General features: G+C 59.5%; 2 protein-coding genes across 12 annotated transcripts; one reads left to right on the top strand and one right to left on the bottom strand.

Moving 5' to 3' along the window:
* Positions 1-131: 131 nt before the first annotated feature.
* Prkcsh (PRKCSH beta subunit of glucosidase II) lies at positions 132-7464 on the bottom strand. 4 transcript variants are annotated; one of them, XM_003461246.5, is made up of 18 exons: positions 7181-7464; positions 6700-6806; positions 6426-6542; positions 5727-5822; positions 5580-5637; positions 4923-5040; positions 4448-4577; positions 3608-3692; positions 3070-3148; positions 2498-2584; positions 2175-2348; positions 2011-2107; positions 1543-1612; positions 1276-1365; positions 1056-1130; positions 879-978; positions 627-787; positions 132-461 (listed from the first exon to the last, which is right to left on the bottom strand). In XM_003461246.5, exons 1-17 carry the CDS (start codon positions 7447-7449, stop codon positions 641-643), a joined length of 1899 nt encoding a protein of 632 aa, XP_003461294.2. In that variant the 5' UTR covers positions 7450-7464; the 3' UTR covers positions 132-461; positions 627-640. The 4 variants fall into 4 exon arrangements, with proteins under 4 accessions (XP_003461294.2, XP_004999538.1, XP_023419852.1 ...); XM_004999481.4 differs by having other exon boundaries at positions 2196-2348; XM_023564084.2 differs by having other exon boundaries at positions 6700-6915; positions 7181-7311.
* Positions 7449-17358, top strand: Odad3 (outer dynein arm docking complex subunit 3). 8 transcript variants are annotated; one of them, XM_004999484.4, is made up of 13 exons: positions 7601-8097; positions 9569-9690; positions 9773-9850; positions 12190-12360; positions 12431-12532; positions 12617-12742; positions 13168-13290; positions 13684-13836; positions 14812-14972; positions 15070-15226; positions 16231-16386; positions 16808-16892; positions 17025-17358. In XM_004999484.4, the coding sequence occupies exons 1-13, from the start codon at positions 7851-7853 to the stop codon at positions 17138-17140; spliced, it is 1797 nt and encodes a 598-aa protein (XP_004999541.2). In that variant the 5' UTR covers positions 7601-7850; the 3' UTR covers positions 17141-17358. The 8 variants fall into 8 exon arrangements, with proteins under 8 accessions (XP_063084780.1, XP_063084784.1, XP_063084786.1 ...); XM_063228712.1 differs by having other exon boundaries at positions 13684-13914; XM_063228710.1 differs by having other exon boundaries at positions 7449-8097; positions 13684-13914; positions 16808-17358.
* The last annotated feature ends 49 nt before the right edge of the window (positions 17359-17407 follow it).

Genomic DNA, 17407 nt, shown 5'->3' with positions numbered 1-17407 from the left:
GTGACTTAAGGCGGCCTGGCAGGTGGCGACCCTCCTGCCTCAGCCTCCCAGTGAGCCAGGCGTCCCTCTGGGTTCACCTCTGGCCCCTCTACCCGGGTCTACCTCCCACCAACAGGACAGACACAGCCAACTTTGGGGCAAAGTCACATTTATTGTTTGGGGTCACAGATGAGGTCATTCACTGGCCCCACCACGAGGGCAAGGAGGGGCGACACGGGCGACACGGAGGCAGCAGTGAACCGTGAGGGCGGGGCCGGGGCCGGGGCTCCTTTATCCACCTCTGGAAGCCGCTGGGGCCTGGATCGGGGCTCAGCCCAGCCGGGACCCACCGGGGAGCCCGGCTCGCTCAGGGGCCCCAAGGGCCCTGCTCAGTGGAAGGAGGGAACCGCAGGAGCCAGGCCTTGGTCCACAGATGGAGGGCGGTGGCGGCGCTCCTGGGGGCCGCTTCCTGCCTGGAGGTCCTAGGTGGGAGAGAGGGCATGTGAGGAAGGAGACCCCGTACTCAGGAGGCCGAGGCAGGACGATCGCTGCGAGTTCCAGGCCAGCCTGGAGTGTACAGCGCACACAGGGAAAGGACAACAGCGGTGGCCAGGACAGGTCGGGAGGGCAGGGATGACCCCGGCCACCTTGGCTCGACCGGCTACAGCTCGTCGTGGTCACTGTCGGCGGGCAGCTCGGGGGGTGGCTCCGGGCAGGCGGCCGGCGTGGTGAGCTCCATGAGGTACTCGCAGCGGCTGGGCTCTGTGGTGCTGGTGACCACCGTCTCCTTCCCGCACAGCAGGCGCACCTGGGGACAGCGAGCGGGGTTGGCACCGGGGCGGCACGGCCAGCAGGTGGCGTCCCCGGGGCCCCGCACGCCACCGGGCACGGGCACTCACAGTGGTGGAGCGGTTGGGGCCCTGCCAGCAGCCGGTGCCCTGTTCGTACTTCATGGCGCTGAACCTGTCGTGCTCGGGCCCGGCCCAGGACCCCCAGGTGCTGTGGAGATGGAGGAGCTGAGCGCCCCTGCGCGCTGGGGGGGGGGACCCCGCGGGAAGGGGCGGCCGAGCACTCACCCCAGGTTGGTGGTGGAGCCGCCCAGCTTGGGCTTCTGGGAGACCAGTTTGAAGGGGCAGAGCCGGTAGACGTACCTGCGGGCGGGCGGGCGCAGGCCTCAGCTCCTTTCCCTTCTCCTCCGGGGACCCCTCTGGGGACCCCGGGCCCAGGCCTCTGCCAGCGCGAGCCCAGCTCTCTTCTCCCCGCCCCTGCGCCCCGCAGCCCGCGCCCCCGACCCACTCGTTGGTGGTGAGCTCGTAGCACTGGCTGTACAGGTAGGCAAACTCCCCCTGCGGGCCGAAGTCGAAGGAGATCTCCTGCTCCAGGCTCCTGGAAGGAGAGGCCGCGTGCAGGGGGGACGGCAGCGGGTGGGTGGCCGCGTCCCCCGCCCCTCCGCCTGGGACCCTCCCTGCAGGAGCCACTGCCGGTGACAGCCGCCTCCAGGGAACCCGGTGACAGGTGGTGGCTTGGCAGGTGGCAGCCTGGCGTGGGTGCGGGCCCTGGTACCTGATGGACTCCTCCATGTCCTTCAGGGACCGCTCAGCCTCCTCGAACTTGCTGCGGGCCTCCTGGGCAGCTGGCGGAGGGGACACGGGTCATGGTCCCCCCACCCCACACGGAAGGATGAGCTGGGGACACTGAGCCCGGCCTGCTGACTTCCACCCCTGGGCCTGCCCTGATCCAAGATGGAACTGGGGAGCTCATGGGCCCCATGCCAGCGTACCCCACTGCGGAGGCGCCACGCCCAGCCTAGCCGGCCCCTGGGGCTGCCAGGGACGACACAAACAAGCCACACCCCAGGGGCAGGAGGGCACCTGGGGCCAGCGGTGGCACTGGCTTTCCCGGGGGCAGAGGTGCACACCACCTGGGCTCAGAGCTGATGGAGGAGACAGCTGGGGGAGCAGTGGGGACTCCATCCCAGAATGGGGGGCCTGACAAGAAGTGGGGTGTGCTCTCCACCCGCCTGGGCCTCACCGTCGATCAAGGCCTGTGTCTGCTCGTCATAGGGCGGCATCTTGTCCTCCTCGCTGGGGCTGGCTGGCCGGGGGGGCTTGAGTGGGGACGGGGCCTCCTGTGGGAGGCAGAGTCAGCCAGCAACCGGCCCCTCCCCAGCCAACCCTGCGCCCCCAAACACACACCTTGGGCCGCTCCCCCGGCACCTCGGAATCCTGCTCTTCCTCGTCTTCCTCCTCCTCGGGCTCCTCCTCCTCCTCTTCATCCTCCTCTGTGGGATGGGTCGGCACCAATGGCGGCTCCTCCTTGGGCTCCGTCACCTCCGGGGCTGGGGGTGGTGGCACGTCGGCGGGCAGCGCCTGGCGGGCAGGTGGGCGAGCGGGGCACTTAGGACTCCCGCACCCCAGGATTCTACCAGGGGCCTTGGTGTCTCCGGCCCTGCTGGAGCCTGGGTGGCCCAGCTGGCAGGGGTGGCCGGGTGCCAGGCCCGTGTCCCCTACCCACACACCTCTGACCGGTACTTGTCCCTGATGGCGGCCCACACACGGTCGTAGAAGGCGCTGGCATCTGTCTGTGGGTCCCCGCTGAGCAGGGCCTGCGTGCGAGGTGGTGGGGTCAGGACAGGGCCTCTGCCCGTGGTGCCAGGAAAGGGAGCACTGGGGCCTGAGTGTCGGGGACCAGGTGGCCGGAGAGCAGGGAGAGGCCCAGGAGACCAAGGGGGACACAGGCTGGGGACAGATGGACAGGAGGGGGACAGCACAGGCAAGCGTGTGCACCAGGCTTGCCCAGCCCAGGGCACAGCGGGAAGGGGCGGGGCAGGCGGGCCGGGCAGAGGGCCAGGAGCAGGGCCGGGGCGGGAGCCGAGGGGAGGGCGCTGTGACAGCAGGGCAAACGGTGTCCCCTCGAGGTGCCCACTGGGTACACGACAGGGATGGGGAAGGGGGTCCCTCATTGCTGGAAGCCATTCTGAACCCCGCTGGGCAGGGAGAATTTGGGGACACCCTGACCTCCCTAGCCCAGGGCCAGCTTTCCACCACCGGGCTGCGCTTCCTCCTACACCCCATGGTCACTTTGGGGTACCTGGGCCTCTCCTTCGGACAGCGTCCCGTCGCCATCCGTGTCCAGCTCTGGGTGGCTCTGCAGCTCGGCCACCGAGACCCTGTGGGGACCCTGCATGGTAAGGACCGGGCTCCCTACCAGCGGCCCGGCGGGCCTCGGGCACCAGGTGACCTAGCGGCTCCTCCATGCAGGGTCACCCCCAGCTAGCCTGTACCCCAGCTTCTTACCACACCCTCTTTCCCACGGGGTAACCCCGAGGGGTACCAGGCAGAGATGCGGTGTGGGTAGGCTGGGAGATGCCACGACTCCGTCACTAAAACTCTACTTCCCGGCCCCCTAATTTCTACTTCCGCCCAGCCCCACCTGCGCCAGCCTGGATGCCACATTCTGTACCCCAAACCAGCACCAACCAGGGGGTACCCTGCCCGCGCTTCTCCCCCACCCTCCGGATTCTGTCCCCCTCCGTCCCCAACACCACACTCGACAACGGTCACCGGGCAGGATCGGAGGCAGGGCCAGGGTCTGGCCATGGGGAGCGGCCCCGCGCAGGGACACTTACACACCGTCCATGTTGTCATCCAGCTCCCGGAAAGCATCGGCCGCCAGCTCCTGCTCACGCTGGGCCCTGGCAGCGGCCTGCTGCTCTGTGGAGAAGCAATTGTTACCCCAGGTCTCGGGGCGCTCCCGCATCCTGACACCCTGAAACCAGCTTGCAGATATCATGAAGCCCCCACTGGGCATCTGGCCCCACAATGGGTGCTGGGGACAAAGGGTCCTGTCCTCTAGGGCAAAGGACAGGTCCTGAAGCCTGGAGAACTCTGAAACATGAGGAAAAGCTGGGGCTCAGGGACACCCAGAATCCACCTGCTTCTCCCCAGCCCCAGCCGGGTGCCTCGTTCCCAGCCAGGGTCCGTCCTGCCTGTGCATACAACCCTTCACGGCGCCCATCTGGCCTGCAGCCTCTGCCCCTAACTGACCTGACCGTTGGCACCCCGCCCTGCATCTCCCCAGTTGTCCCCAATTTATCACCCCAGCTACAAGACCAAGCTGCTTCTTAAACATCAAACATGAAGCCAGGCGTGGTGCTGCCTGCCTGTGCTGCCAGCAGTCCAGGAGGCCGAGGCAGGAAAATCCCGAGGTCCAGTCCCACCTGGATAACTGAGTGACTCAGTGAGAGTCTGTCTCACAATTTAAGAAAGAGCTAAGGCCGGGGATTTAGCTCAGCGGCGTAAGTGCCTGCCTTGCACGCGCATGGTTGTGAGTTCGATTCCAGACAACAACAACAACAAAACAGAGCTAAGGATGAGCTCAGTGCACATGCTCTGAAGCCAGGCACTGCAGAAAGACCCCCAAGACGGGCGGCAGGCAGGATCAGAGGCCCCCCACCGCAGCCGCCTACCTTCCCACAGCTTCTGGTGCTGTTCCTTGGCCTCCTTCTCTGGCTTCTCAGCCTCTTCCTTCAAAGTCCGCAGCGCCTCCACCTGGTCTTCCAGAGACTTCCTTCCGGCCTGGAGCTCGGCGAGCTTGTTCTGCATAAACAGGAGCCGAGAGGCAGCTCGCCTGGCTTCAGCCTCTGCCTCCTTTCCGGGGGCCTCTCTGGCTCTACCCGGGCGGGGGCACTGGCAAGCTTTCCACACACGCATCTGCCTGGGTCTTCCCAGGCTGTGGTTCCCCGAACCCTCCGGACAGAAGCCTGCACACCTCGAGGCAGCGCAGAACACCAAGGACAGTGTTTTACTTTTTTTTTTTTTTGGTACCAGGAACGGAACTCAGGACCTTGCACTCTCCAGGGAAGTGCTGCGCTGCCAAGTTGTATATCAACCGGCCCGTTTCATTTGGAAGCAGATTCTCGCTAAGTGACCAGAGGCCCCCACCTGCTTCTCCTCCCGGGCTCTCTTCCAGTCCTCAATGAGGGCCTTCTTAAGGCGGAAGCCTTCGCGGGTAACCTCTGCCATCTGCTGCAGGGACTCTCTCTCCTGGCGGCCCTTCTCTCTAGGGGGGAGGCAGATGCATGGGCACCACCAGGGGCACCGGGGGCCCACGGTGCCAGCCTCTTCCGGAAGGACTCAGGCCACCTACCAACCCACCTCCTACATGCCAGGCTGGAGAGCTGAGACGGCAAACCCACCACCGACCCCAGGCCCTTTGCCCCTGTCCTTGTGAGGAGGAATAGCTTTGTCCTTCCTCAGAGCCAGAGGAGGGACCAGGGCAGTGGAGGGGTGGAGCTGAAAACTGGAGAGAAAGAGAGAGAGAGAGAGGGGGAGACAGACAGACAGACAAAGATTGTGGGGGGGGGATCCAGGCGTGGTGTCACAGGCCTGTGATCCCAGCTCTGGGAGGCTGAGGCAGGAGGACTGAAAAGTTTGAGCTCAGTCTGGACAATTTAGCAAGTTAGTAAGATCAGGCACCACAGTGCAAAGGCGGCTCCGGGTTCGATTCCTAACATCACACACGGAGCAGAAAATGGAGCCTGTTAACTCGTGGGATGCAGTCAGGCCATGGTGGTGAGGGAGGGGACTGTCACCACGTACTTGCAGGTGTTCTCACACACGATGCCACTGTTGTACTCGTCGGTGCCGTCGCAGCAGTCTGAGGCGGAGACGGGCGAGATCAGAGCTGGCAGTGCCCCCTCTGTCCAGCCCCCGCCCCCTCCCTAGTGCTGGGGGTCCCCCGCTCACCGCAGACGCCATCGTTGACGCGGCTGGAGGGGATGTACAGGGGCTTGTAGCCCGAGTTGGTGCAGTGGAAGTTACCGTTAGGACAGGCAGCCGTGCCTGCGTGGGGACAGGAGGGGACGTTTGCTATGGTCACTGAGGCCAGGCATGTCCCATCCTCCAGCCATACACACAGGCAGATAAGAGGATCAGAAAGATGCAAATGACGCCAGGTGCAGCGGTGAACGCCTGTCATTCCAGCACTGAAGAGGCTGAGGCAGGAGGATGCCACCAACTTTGAGGCCAGCCCAGGTCACATAGTGAGACCTGGTCTCTTAACACCAAATGACAGGTGCAGCCCAGGGGTACAGAGAGCTGCACCCTGGGGGCCTGAAACAAAACCCTCCGGTGTTAGTTAACACCTCCTCTTCATGAGGCTCTTCAAAGCTGCAGGCCAGCTCCTCCTCTGCTGGGATGACCGCCCAGCCAGCCTGCCCTGGCTCCACTCCGCCCACCTGCAGCTCCTTCAGGGGTTCACCCCCAGACCCACTCAGAAACCTTCCCACCTGTCCTGATGGTAACGGGCTCATGGGTGCTACATAAGCGGGTCACCGAGCTACTCTCTGTATCCATTGCCAGCCTCTCCACAGGGAGGCAGGGCAGGGCAGGGCAGGGCAGGGCCTGGGTGTCGCTGCTCAGTAACCAACACCCAGGAAAGCTCACCGGGCTCATCTGAACCATCCTTGCAGTCACAGTAGTCATCGTTCACCTGATCAAAAGGGATCGTGGCGGAGCCGTCCAGGCAGGTGAAGGGCTTGGACTCATCATAGAAGTGATGATCTGGGGACAAAGAAAAAGTGAGCACCACCCCGTCTCCCCAACACCACCACCAGCTGCACGCTGGGGAGAAACTGAGGCAATCGGCCACAGATGTCCACCCCAGGCTCCTCCCTCCTGTCCCTCACCCCCACCCCCGGCCCGGAACCGCAGGACTCACGAGTGAGGGACACTCCCCGGGGTCTCTTGACCTCCACGGCCCAGCAGAGGGGCAGCAGCAGCATCAGTAGCAACATCACGCGCGGGGCTCCGGGCCGGACACGAGCTCTGTGGGAGGAAGCAGGCTGCGGGGAGATGCGGGGATCCCCACGCCAGGCCACGAGCAGGGAGCCGGTGGGGAAGTCAGGGCCAGCTCCAGTCAACTGGATTCCTCCACCTTTTTAGGGCAAATGATCGCTCACTTCGTTTGCGATTTAGGATCGGGGAACAGGGGTCCCCCCAGTCCTGGGCGGTGCAGAAAGACCTCACTCAGCTTAAATCAACAGTGGAGAACTCAAAAGTCTTCGCTCCCCACGCCGGAGTGGACAAGTTCCCGCCATAAACCCAAGGGGTTCCCCGTCTCCTCCGGCCCTCACACATGCCCGTCTGCTGCCCTCTCTATGAAAATAAGGTACCTTCCCACCCGCTGGTCCATCACCTACATGAGGCCGAGGCAAAGGTCAAAATCCACCGCACCCCCCTTTAGCCCAGTGGCCACGGTTCCTGCTGCAGAAAGAAAGCGGAAGAGCCTGCGATGCGTCACTTCCTTTCGTACACCGCGCACCGGGAACGGTAATGCCGCGTCGCCATGTTGAGTGTGGCAAAAAAGCGGATGCCGGAACCGAGACGGCCATCTTGGGCAGGACTGAGAAACCTTAAGAGAGGATGGATCAGAAGATTTGCGCTTAATGGCGGCACGACTAGTCTCCATCTTGAGAGTGGCGGCTTCCGCAGTCGGAAAAGAAAGTTCTTGAAAAATGCCCGCGAACCTCAACCTCCGTAGGTGGGGCGAGGAAAGAAACGGGATGAACACGTGACCCTGAAGTCTCAGCCTTCGCGATCCGCTGCACGGCTCTGCACCACCACCTGCTGGGACCGCCCCTTTGCACTTCTCTAGCCAATCAGAGTGGCACGCCTATGGTCACCATGGAAACACTGGCGCGAAGGGGGGAGCGGTTACTTAGCAACCGGGAGATGCTGCGAGGCCCCGCCAAGCGGTCGGAAAGCGCATTCCCAGAGATTGAGGAACCCGAATTGACGGATCCCAGACAGGGGCGGCCAATTTTTCGCTGCTTCCCTAAACCCTAGGGGGTCTCTGGCCCCAACCCAATCATGACGTCTCCCTTGTGCAGGGCGGCCTCTGCCAACGCCATGCCTTCTCAAGATCAGGCTTCGACGCCTTCTTCCAAAGCCAAGAGCAGTAAGGCTCAGGCCAAGAAGGGCTACCGCCGAGCCAAGGGCTCCCACTCCGGGGCCTGGACCCCGCCCTATTCCAAGACGGCACTCGGCCCCCACAGCCCGCAGAAGCTCGCCAAGCACAAAGAGGTGGTCGAGTTACAAAGGAAGATCCAGCTGTTAGGTAAGAGGGCTCCGGGGTCAGGGGTCAACGGTGACCACCCAGGCCTTCTGGACCGTGCATGGGGGACCAAAGCGGCCCACCTGCGTGAGTCTTGGGGAGCAGTTTCTGAAGTGCAAAACTTTTGTGGTTTCTTTCATCTGTCCTCAAACTTCTGAGCTCAGAACTGACTGGAGTGTATTTTGTATGCCCTGGTTTCCGCTCTTCTCGTAACACATGCGGTGCTATAAAGAGTAAGTTCTAGAGCCAGGTTTTCTGAGGTCAGAACTTGCTCTGTGTAATAGTTTGACTTGGGGGAATTAAGACCAAACTGACTGCTGTCGGTTTTTCCATCTGTAAAATAGGAATAACGAATTCAGAGAGAAGCGGAGGCCGAAAGGTTGCAGGTCTGAGCCTTCCCTGGGCAACTGAGTGAGACTCTGTTCACAAAATAAAAAAATAAAGAGAGGCGGCTATGGTAGCACAAGCCTGTAATCCCAGTACCCAGGAGGCTGAGGCAGGAGACCTGAGGCCAGCCTGGGCTACACAGTGAGTCCTTTTCCTAAAACAACAAAAAACCCAAAAATCACAATTTTAAAAAGTAGAAAATTTAAAAGATCTGGGAATGTAGCAGAGTGCAGAGGCTGTTTATTGGTTTGTTTTGGGAGTTTTTTGTTTGTTTTCTTGCTTTTTGTTCTTTTTCAGACATAATTTCACTATGTAGCCCAGGCTGGCCTCAAACTCACAGCAGTCCTCCTGCCTCAGCCTCCCAAGTGCTGAGATGATAGGCATGTGTCATTATGCCCAGCAGTTTTTTATTGAGGTCGTTTTTTTTATTGGTATGGGGGATCGAACTCACAACCACGTGATTGCAAGGCAGGTGCTTATTATGCTGCTGAGCTAAATCCCCAGCCCCTAAGAGGTCATTTTTGCCAAGCTAATAAAGTTGTGGGCACAGGAGGGAGACTGCTTGTGACTTTGAACATGTAATCAGTCTGACCCACGATGTTCTCATCTGTAAAGTGGGTATATTTGCAAATAGATATGCAGCTAGGGTCATACGGTACTGAGGATCTGGAATTGTCTCAGGCCACCATGGACATATATTGCTCCAAAAGGAAGGATTTTTGTTTTATTGCTTTTCTTTTGCAATAAAACATGCTTTCCAGACAAGTGCTTTCCTACTAGGCTCACCCCAGGCTAATACATTTGCTTTTAATCGACATAATTATGCAGAGCTTCGCTGGGCATGGTGGCATAGGCCTGTAATCCCAGCACCCACTCCAGAGGCTGAGGAAGAAGGCTTGCCATAAGTTCAAGGCCAGCCTGAGCTACATAGCAAGACCCTCTCTCAAAGACCAAAGCAAACAAACCAAGAACCAATCCATCAAAATATGAAGCTGCTGATTGACTGACTGCACCAAGGTCTTCTCCCTGGGAGGTGCCACACCTACCCAATGATGCCGGGCTTGCGTCTGTCCCTTTACCTCCCCAGAGGGTGACCGGAAGACCAACTATGAGAACACCCAGTGGAACATGAAGAAAAACCAGGAGGCCATCAGCCACCTCCATGAGGAGATCAAGGCCCTGCAGGGGCAGCTGACGGACCTGCTGCAGGTGAGGGCGAGGGGCTGGTGGGATGCAGGGAGACACCCAGGTAACAGCCGAGGGGTGACCCCGTGCCTGCCTCTGCTTGCAGGGAGACGAGAAAGTGGTGCAGGCAATAATTCAGGAGTGGAAGGAGGAGAAGCCGTATCTGAAGAACAGGATGACCCAGGTTTGCTGAGCCGTCCCCACGACCTCCATCACCGGCTCCCTCCCTCCCCGCCCCCCTCTCTACGCTGGCTGCCAGTCATGCACTCAGTCAATGAAATCTTTGTTTATTGACTTTTTTAAAGAGTTTGAGTCCAGACTGGGCAAAATACTGAGACACCCGTATCAAATAAAAGAGAGCAGCTCATCTCCTACTGGAGGAGACAGTTTCGAAGACCCGAAGCCCCTTTCTACCTCCTGCCTGTAGTCCCAGCTACTTAGGAGGCTGAGGCAGAAAGCTCAATTGTGCCCAGGAATTTTGGAGTCAATCTAGCCAACCCAAAGGACCTATCTCTGACCCATCTTTTAAAGAACTCAAAACAAACAGAAAAACACTAGGCCCAGTGGTACATGTCTGTAATCCCAGCTACCCCAGAAGCTAAACATCACTGGAGGATCCTCCCAGGAGGATCACAGGTTAAGGCCAGCCTGGGTAATAGAGGGAGATATTGTCTCAGATTAAAATATAAGCCAGTGTGATAGTGCATGCTTGTACTGCCAGCACTTGGGAGGCTGAGGCAGGAGGATCTCTGTGAATTGGAGGCTACCTTGGACTCCGTGGTACAACCTTGAACTTCAGGCCAACCTTGAACTGCATTGCAAGGCTCTGTATAAAAAAATACTTAAAATTAAAAATTAGAAATTAATTTTAAGCAGGGCATAGTGGCTCCCCACCTGTCATCCCAGCACTCGGGAGGCTGAGGCAGGAGGATGTTTCCAAGTTTGAGACCAGCCTGGGCTACAAAGTGAGCTCAAGGAAAATTTGAGCTGCATAGTGAGACCCTGTCTCAAAAAGATAAAATAAAACTACAAGGGGCTGGTGACATAGGTCAGTGGCAGAACCTCACTGGGCTTGGTCTCTAGTACCACAAGTAAATAAATAAAAGTCACCAGTGGGTTAGTGGCTTGCCTAGTGTGTCTGAGGTCCTGGGTTCATCACCAGCACCAAATACAACCTAAGCCCATGTTCAGAACAACAAATATAGAAACAAAGGACTTTCCAGCAATGACAAGAGAAATAAACACAAAAAAGCAAGCTGATATACTAGGGAGGGACAGAGACAGGACAGGAGCTAGTACTTTATTTTTAAATTTTATTTATTTTTGTCTTTTCTTGCTATGCAGTTCAGGCTGGGCTTGAGGTCACTTTGTAGCCCAGGTTGGTCAAACTTGCAATGATTCTCCTGCCTCAGCCTCTCGAGTGCTGGGATTACAGATGTGCACCACCACGCCCAGCTGGAGCTGGCACTTTAGAGTGGGGCAGTGACCCTGTCCTCTTCCCAAAGGAAGTGATATTTGAGCTGAGAATCAGACAGGCAGGAAGGGATCTGGGAAGAGTGCTCCCAGCAGAGGGCACAGCAAGTGCAAAGGTCCTGAGACAGAGGCACATTTGGAGAGCTGTAGACCTGGATGCAGGCTGATGCAGCTGTAATTCAACTGCTTGTCCACGTTCAAGCCTGCAACAGACTTTGTTTCCAGTGTGGATTTCATACCAAGAACGGAAAATGTCAAATGAGCTACCAGGGGGCAAGGAGGGAGGCCAAGGAGGTGGTCACCCAGATGAAAGATGGTTTGGGCTGCAGTGCCACCAGCATGGAGACCTGTGAGACAGATTCCAGAGAAACTGCTACCCAATGGGATGAGAGCAGGCGTGAGAAAAGCTGGGGGCTATGTGAAGGTTTGGGTTTTGTTTTGGTGCTGAGTGTGACGCTGGAGATTTGATTGATCGATCGATTGATTTTGGTACTAGGAATCAAACTAAGCTAAATCCCCGGCCCAGTGGTAGAGGTTTGGGAGGGCTGGGTGGGAGATGAACAGGCACTCCGTTTTGGATGTGATGGTTTTGAGAAGCCTGTGGAAACTTTTGGAAGGACGCGTGACATGTGACAGAGCCTACAGTCTGGCTGGTGGCTCTAGCCTGAAATGCCAGCGCTGTGGGAGACTGAGGCAGGAGGATTGGAAGTTGAAGCCCAGCCTGGGTGACTTAAGGAGACCTTGAATCTTACAATAAAAAAATACAAATGAGAAGGGCTGGGGATATAGCTCAGCGGGAAGGCCCTGGGATCCATCCCAGTACCAAAGAAAGAAAGAGATTCAAAGGGGACACTAAATTTGACGGAGTGACCTCGCAGACCGTTAGCCTGTATGAAATCACCAGTAGGACTTTGGGAACTGAGGGTCCAGGAAGCCAGCAAACGGAAGAGGCAGACTGCAGGTCCATGCTGAAAGGGAAGTGGGGTGCGGGCCGCCTCCTGGGAGCAGGGAGGAAGGACCCCTGCTCTCTCTGGCCTGGCCCACCCACAGCAAGCCCTGGAGTACCTGGACCACCAGCTGAGCGGGAAGGTGAAGCAGCTGAACGCCCTGCGACACCAGGTGGTGCTGCGACAGCGGCGGCTGGATGAACTGCAGCTTCAGGAGAGCCTGCGCCAGCTGGAGATGGCCGAGATGCAGGACAGCAACACCGAGATGGCCAAGGTGGGGCCGTGGGGCAGGAGGGTCCCGGGTCAGGGTGCAGCTCAGGGGACTCAGCGCTGCCCTCCTCCAGACCATGAGGAACCTGGAGAACCGGCTGGAGAAGGCCCGCATGAAGGCAGAAGAGGCCGAGTACATCACTGGCGTGTACCTGCAGCTCAAGGCCTATCTGCAGGTAGCCCAGCGAGGGGACAGCCTGGGAGGCAGAGGCCAGGCCGCTGGGGACTGTGGTCACAGCCGGTACTGTCCTGAACCCCAGGAGGAGGCCCTCACCCTGGGGAACCAGCTGGACGCCATGGAGGCCCAGGTGGTAAAGACCAAGCAGGAGGTTCAGGAACTGAACGTGGTGAACCAAGAGGCCCTCAGCGCCCGGGACATTGCCAAGGTGACCTGTTCTGGGGTCACCTATCCTGGGGTCCTGCCCAGTTGCCACATTTCCCAGGCCCAGAATCAGAACTCTGCTCTTTCTGAGCACTGTGCTATCTCCCTGCATTCTGTGGCGTGGTCTAGCTGTGTAGACTTGTGCTTGGGAGTGCAGTTCAGTGGAGAGCGCTTGCTTAGCATGCATGAGACCCTGGGTACCATCACCAGCGCCACACAAAAAAAGCTGGGAGCTGCAGTGTACATCTGTGATCCCAGCACTCGCAAGGCTGAAGCAGGAGGATCTCTGAGTTCAGGGCCAGCCTGAACATATAGAGACCCTGTCTCCAAGAAATAAGGATGCCACACACCAGCTGTGTAGTCCCACACTTGAGGCTCTCCTTGGAGTCCGGTTAGGTACCAGCCGCCTCTCCACTGTCTGCCCTGCAGAACCAGCTGCAGTATCTGGAGGAGAAGGTGATTCAGGAGCGCAAGAAGCGGGAGCTGTACATAAGTGATTGCAAGAAGCGTGCGGAGGAGAAGAAACTCCAGAACGAGCGGATGGAGCGAAAGGTGCACTCACCAAGGCACAAGGCTTCAGTCCACCCAAGCCCAAACCAACCACGACCTGGCCAGCCAGTCCCCCACTTGGCTCTCGAGCTACAGTCCTAGACCTTTCTGATTTTTATTTTTTTTTTTTTTGACGTTGCTCCTGGCCCCGCCCCCTCCTCCCCTCCTCCCCTCCCCCTCCTCCCCTGCCCTCCCCTCTCCCTCCTCCCCTCTCCTCCCCCTCCAGCCCTGTCTCTAGTCCTCCGTCTCCTGAAGCCCCGCCCCTGTCCTGCCGCGCCCCCTCTGCCCCCTGGGTGCCCTCACCTGACCCCAAGCCTTGGCCCTGCCCCCCACGCCCCATCCCCTGCTCCCCAAAGCTGAGCCTGGCTTTGACCTCCCCTCCTCCCCCTGGAGCAGACGCAGCGCGATCACCTGCTGCTGCAGTCCGAGGACACCATCCAAGACCACCAGCAGGCCAAGGAGGAGGAGCTGTGGCGGCGCTGGAGCATGTACCAGATGGAGGTGACCTTCAGCAAGGTCAAGGACGCCACCGGCGCGGCTGAAACACACGTGAGCGCTCCCGCCCGCCTCTGGCCTCCAGTTGCACACAAGCCGGGCCCAGCACACCCTCCCTGCCCTTTCCTCCAGGTCAGATCTGCAGCACACAAACCTGCTCTCTCCCTGAGAAGCCATCCCTTCCCCTCCAGCTGCCGCGCCTTTTCCCTGCCTGCTTCCCAGCCAAGCCCAGGAAAGCTGCCTCCAGTCGCTCGCTGTCATCTCCTCTCCTCTCCGACCTCATTTCTTTGTTTTGGAGACAGGGTCTCTCCATGTAGTTCAGGCTGGGGATCTTTCTGCCTCAGCCTCCCGAGTATGGGGATTACAGGAGTGCATTATCCCTCCAGTTCTGCACTTCTTTGGCAAAGGAGGACTGGGACTTTAGTCTGTCCTGTGTCCACGGCTAAGACCCGGTGGAATCTCTAGAACCACCCTCAGACCCAGCAGGTGGCGACCCTGGGTAACAGGTTTAAAATTTTCCAAGACCCTTGCCCCTCGCTCCGCTCTGGTGCCTGGGTCCAGCCTTCCGCTGATCTGGCAGCCAGATTCTCCCCTCTGGGTTCTCTGTAGTCTCCTGCTCCTCCCACGGGGAGTCCGTGTCTAAGAGATTTCGGGCTCAGACGCACAGGGTCACCTAGGCACAGAGGAGCAGCCCCTACCTGGAAGGGGGGAGGATTTCTTAGCTATGAAGCAGAGAGAGTGCCAGAGGCAGCCCTGAGCCTGAAGACACACAGATCCAGCACTCTGGGCTGAGGCAGGAGGGTGACAAGGGCCAGTCCAGCCAGGACAACTTGGCCACTTAGTAAAACACTCAAATTAAGAAAAAAAATAAAAAAGGGCTGGGAATGCAGTGCGAGGGCCCTGGGTTCGATTCCTAATAGTGCCAAATAAAAACTAAAACACCAGCTTAGGTCGCGTGTGCAGTGCACGGGATAGGGGGGCGCCCCTGCCTCCTTGGCCTGGCTCTGACCGGGGCTGGCTGGTCCGCAGTCGGTGGTGCGGCGGTTCCTGGCCCAGGGCTACACCTTCACGCAACTGGAGGCCCTCAAGAAGGAGAACGAGCATACGCTGGTGAAGCTCAAGGAGGAGAAGCAGCGGCTGCAGCGGGAGCTCGAAAACCTCAAATACTCCGGGGAGGCCACGCGGGTGAGGTGAGGCCTGGTTGCCGGCTGTGTGTGGGGCAGGCTGTGGGAGGGGAGCAGGCTCGGTCGCGCTAGGGTGTGGGGGTGACTTCCCTGCTCCCTGCAGCCAACAGAAGCTGCAAGCTGAGTTGCAGATGAGCCTCAAAACCGAGGAGCAGCGACGGGCTAAGGCCCGGGAGGAGCTGGAGCGCACCCTGCGAACCGCGCGGGTGGCTAAGGACAGCCTGGAACACCTGGCCAGCAAGCTGAAAGTCATCACAGTGGTAGGTCCCGCCCCTGGGTGGCCCCACCTAGAGACACGCCCCCTGGAGACACGCCCCGAGATGGCTCCGCCCAGATACCCCGGGATGGCCCTTCCCCAGGGGGGCAGTGGTCACAGGACACGCCTCCATGGAGGCCCCGCCCCAGGAAAACCCAATCACAGGAGGCTCCACCCCCCAGTGAAGCCCCGCCCCATAGGCCCTGTCTTCCAATGAGATCTCGCGGTGGAGATCACTGGTACCCACCGCATCTTTAGCGGCCAAAGTCAGAGGCCCAGTCCACAGCAGGGAGTCCGCCCTACTCGTCAGAGTCCCTGCCCCACATTCCTGGAGAAACCCTCTCACTCCAGAGAGGCCTGGACTTCAGATATATCCTGCCCCATGGAAAAGGCCCATCGCGCCCCCATCGAGATCCCAACGAGAACCCTGGGGACTCCAGTTCAATCACGCGGCCTCTGGAGATGGGAGAGCCCTGTCCTGTCCTCAACAGACTCATTTTTGCACGGTGTATTAGTGCATGCCTGTCAGCGTTCTGGGAGGCTGAGGCAGTAGGATCTCAAGTTCGAGCACAGCCTGGGCAACTCAGGGGCTTCGGGAGATCCTGTTTTAAAAGAGGTGACTGAGGACATAGCTCAGGACAGAGGCTCTGGGTTCAGCTGGGTTCCAGCACCAAAAAAAAATTCTCTTTTAGAAGCCCATCGGCACAATGGCCGCGCTCAGGGTAGTATTCCCCTCACCTTTAGTATTTAGGGACTAGGGGCTGGGGATTTAGCTCAGCGGCATAAGCGCCTGCCTTCAAGCAGGCAGTCGTGAGTTCAATCCCTGGTACTGATAAAAATGAAAAAGACAAAAAAAAAAAAAATCTAGTATTTAGGGACTTTTTACTTCCGAAGTGTCAGCCGAACCGGTAAACACCTTCCCAGTGGGTGGGCTTGCCGCAAAACCCCGCCCCTGGGCGGAGCCTCTCGGGCCCCCGCCCCCGCTGACGGCTCCTCCCGCGGCTGCAGGAGGACAGCCGCTTCTCGGAGAAAGTGTTAGACCCCACAGCAGGTGACTATTTGCCGAACCTGCTGGGCCTGGTGGAGGAGAAGCTGCTGAAGCTGCAGTCTCAGCTCCTGAGCCACGATGTGCCGGAGATGCTGCGCTATATCGCCAGCCGCGAGGTGCCCTTGCAGCCCGTGCAGGCCAGAGGGGAAGGGGGCAGCCCTCGGGGGCCAAGGTGTGGACTGACAGCTGGGAGGAGGGCACTCCAGGGCCCGCAGGCCGACCCTCCAGGGGGAGAAGCCAGTGGAGCTGTGGGCGTGTCCCCGCAGGCCAGAGGGAGGCTGGGGGTCAGGGGAGGCCCTGAACTGAGCTGGACATCAGAGGGTCTCCTGAGCAGGCACGTGAAACTGGGCTGCAGGAATACTGCATTCTACATTGGGTGTGGTGGGGTCGCCTATAATCCCACCGTGGGGAGGCTCAGGCAGGAGGATCTGGCTGAGTTCAAGGCCAGCCTGTACTCCAGAGCAAGACCCAGTCACAGAACCAAAAACGGCTTGAGCCCCTCCCTCACCTCCCCTGCCCTCTCCCCTCTCCCCTCAGTTCCTGGTCACCTTAGAAGGAAAGTTGCCCCGGTACAACACCCGCATCCCCCTCCTTCTGTCCAGTTCCAAGGACAAGTTCTTCGGTCAGTGCTGCTGGGCTCAGGAAGAGCGGGAGGTGGTCAGATGCCAGGCCCAGGGCCCAGATGGAGGTGGGTGGGGTGGTGACGGGCCCAGCAGGGCGTCTGGAGGGCTGCATCAGTCAGGGCTCCCCGCAGACGAAGAGGAGAGCGAGGAGGACGACAACGTGGTGACCCGGGCTTCGTTCAAGATCATTTCCCAGAAACTCATCGAAACGCGCAGCAAGAAGCGAGGTCGCTCGCGGAGGTCCTAGGCACGCGGTGCCCACCCCGGCCGAGCCCCTCGGACCTCCTGGACCTGGCCAGGGCTCCACGGGGCCCCTTGAAGGGCTGCACGAGGCCCGAGTGGGAGCAGAGCAGGCCAGAGGCCCGCAGGAGAGAAGGCGCCGGGCCAGATGTTCCCACAGTAATCTCCCAAGTTGGGTCGGCACCGGCCTCAGAATCGCACAATAAAGGTCACCCATCAGCCTCCTGGGTGTTCCCCGCTCTCTGACCGTCCCCCACAAGAAGGAGAGGTGGCC

This window comes from Cavia porcellus, unplaced genomic scaffold, assembly GCF_034190915.1.
Source record: "Cavia porcellus strain 051 isolate PalLab524CR breed Dunkin Hartley unplaced genomic scaffold, mCavPor4.1 scaffold_17, whole genome shotgun sequence".
Taxonomy (NCBI): Eukaryota; Metazoa; Chordata; class Mammalia; order Rodentia; family Caviidae; genus Cavia; species Cavia porcellus.
This window is presented reverse-complemented; position numbering and strand designations above follow the sequence as displayed.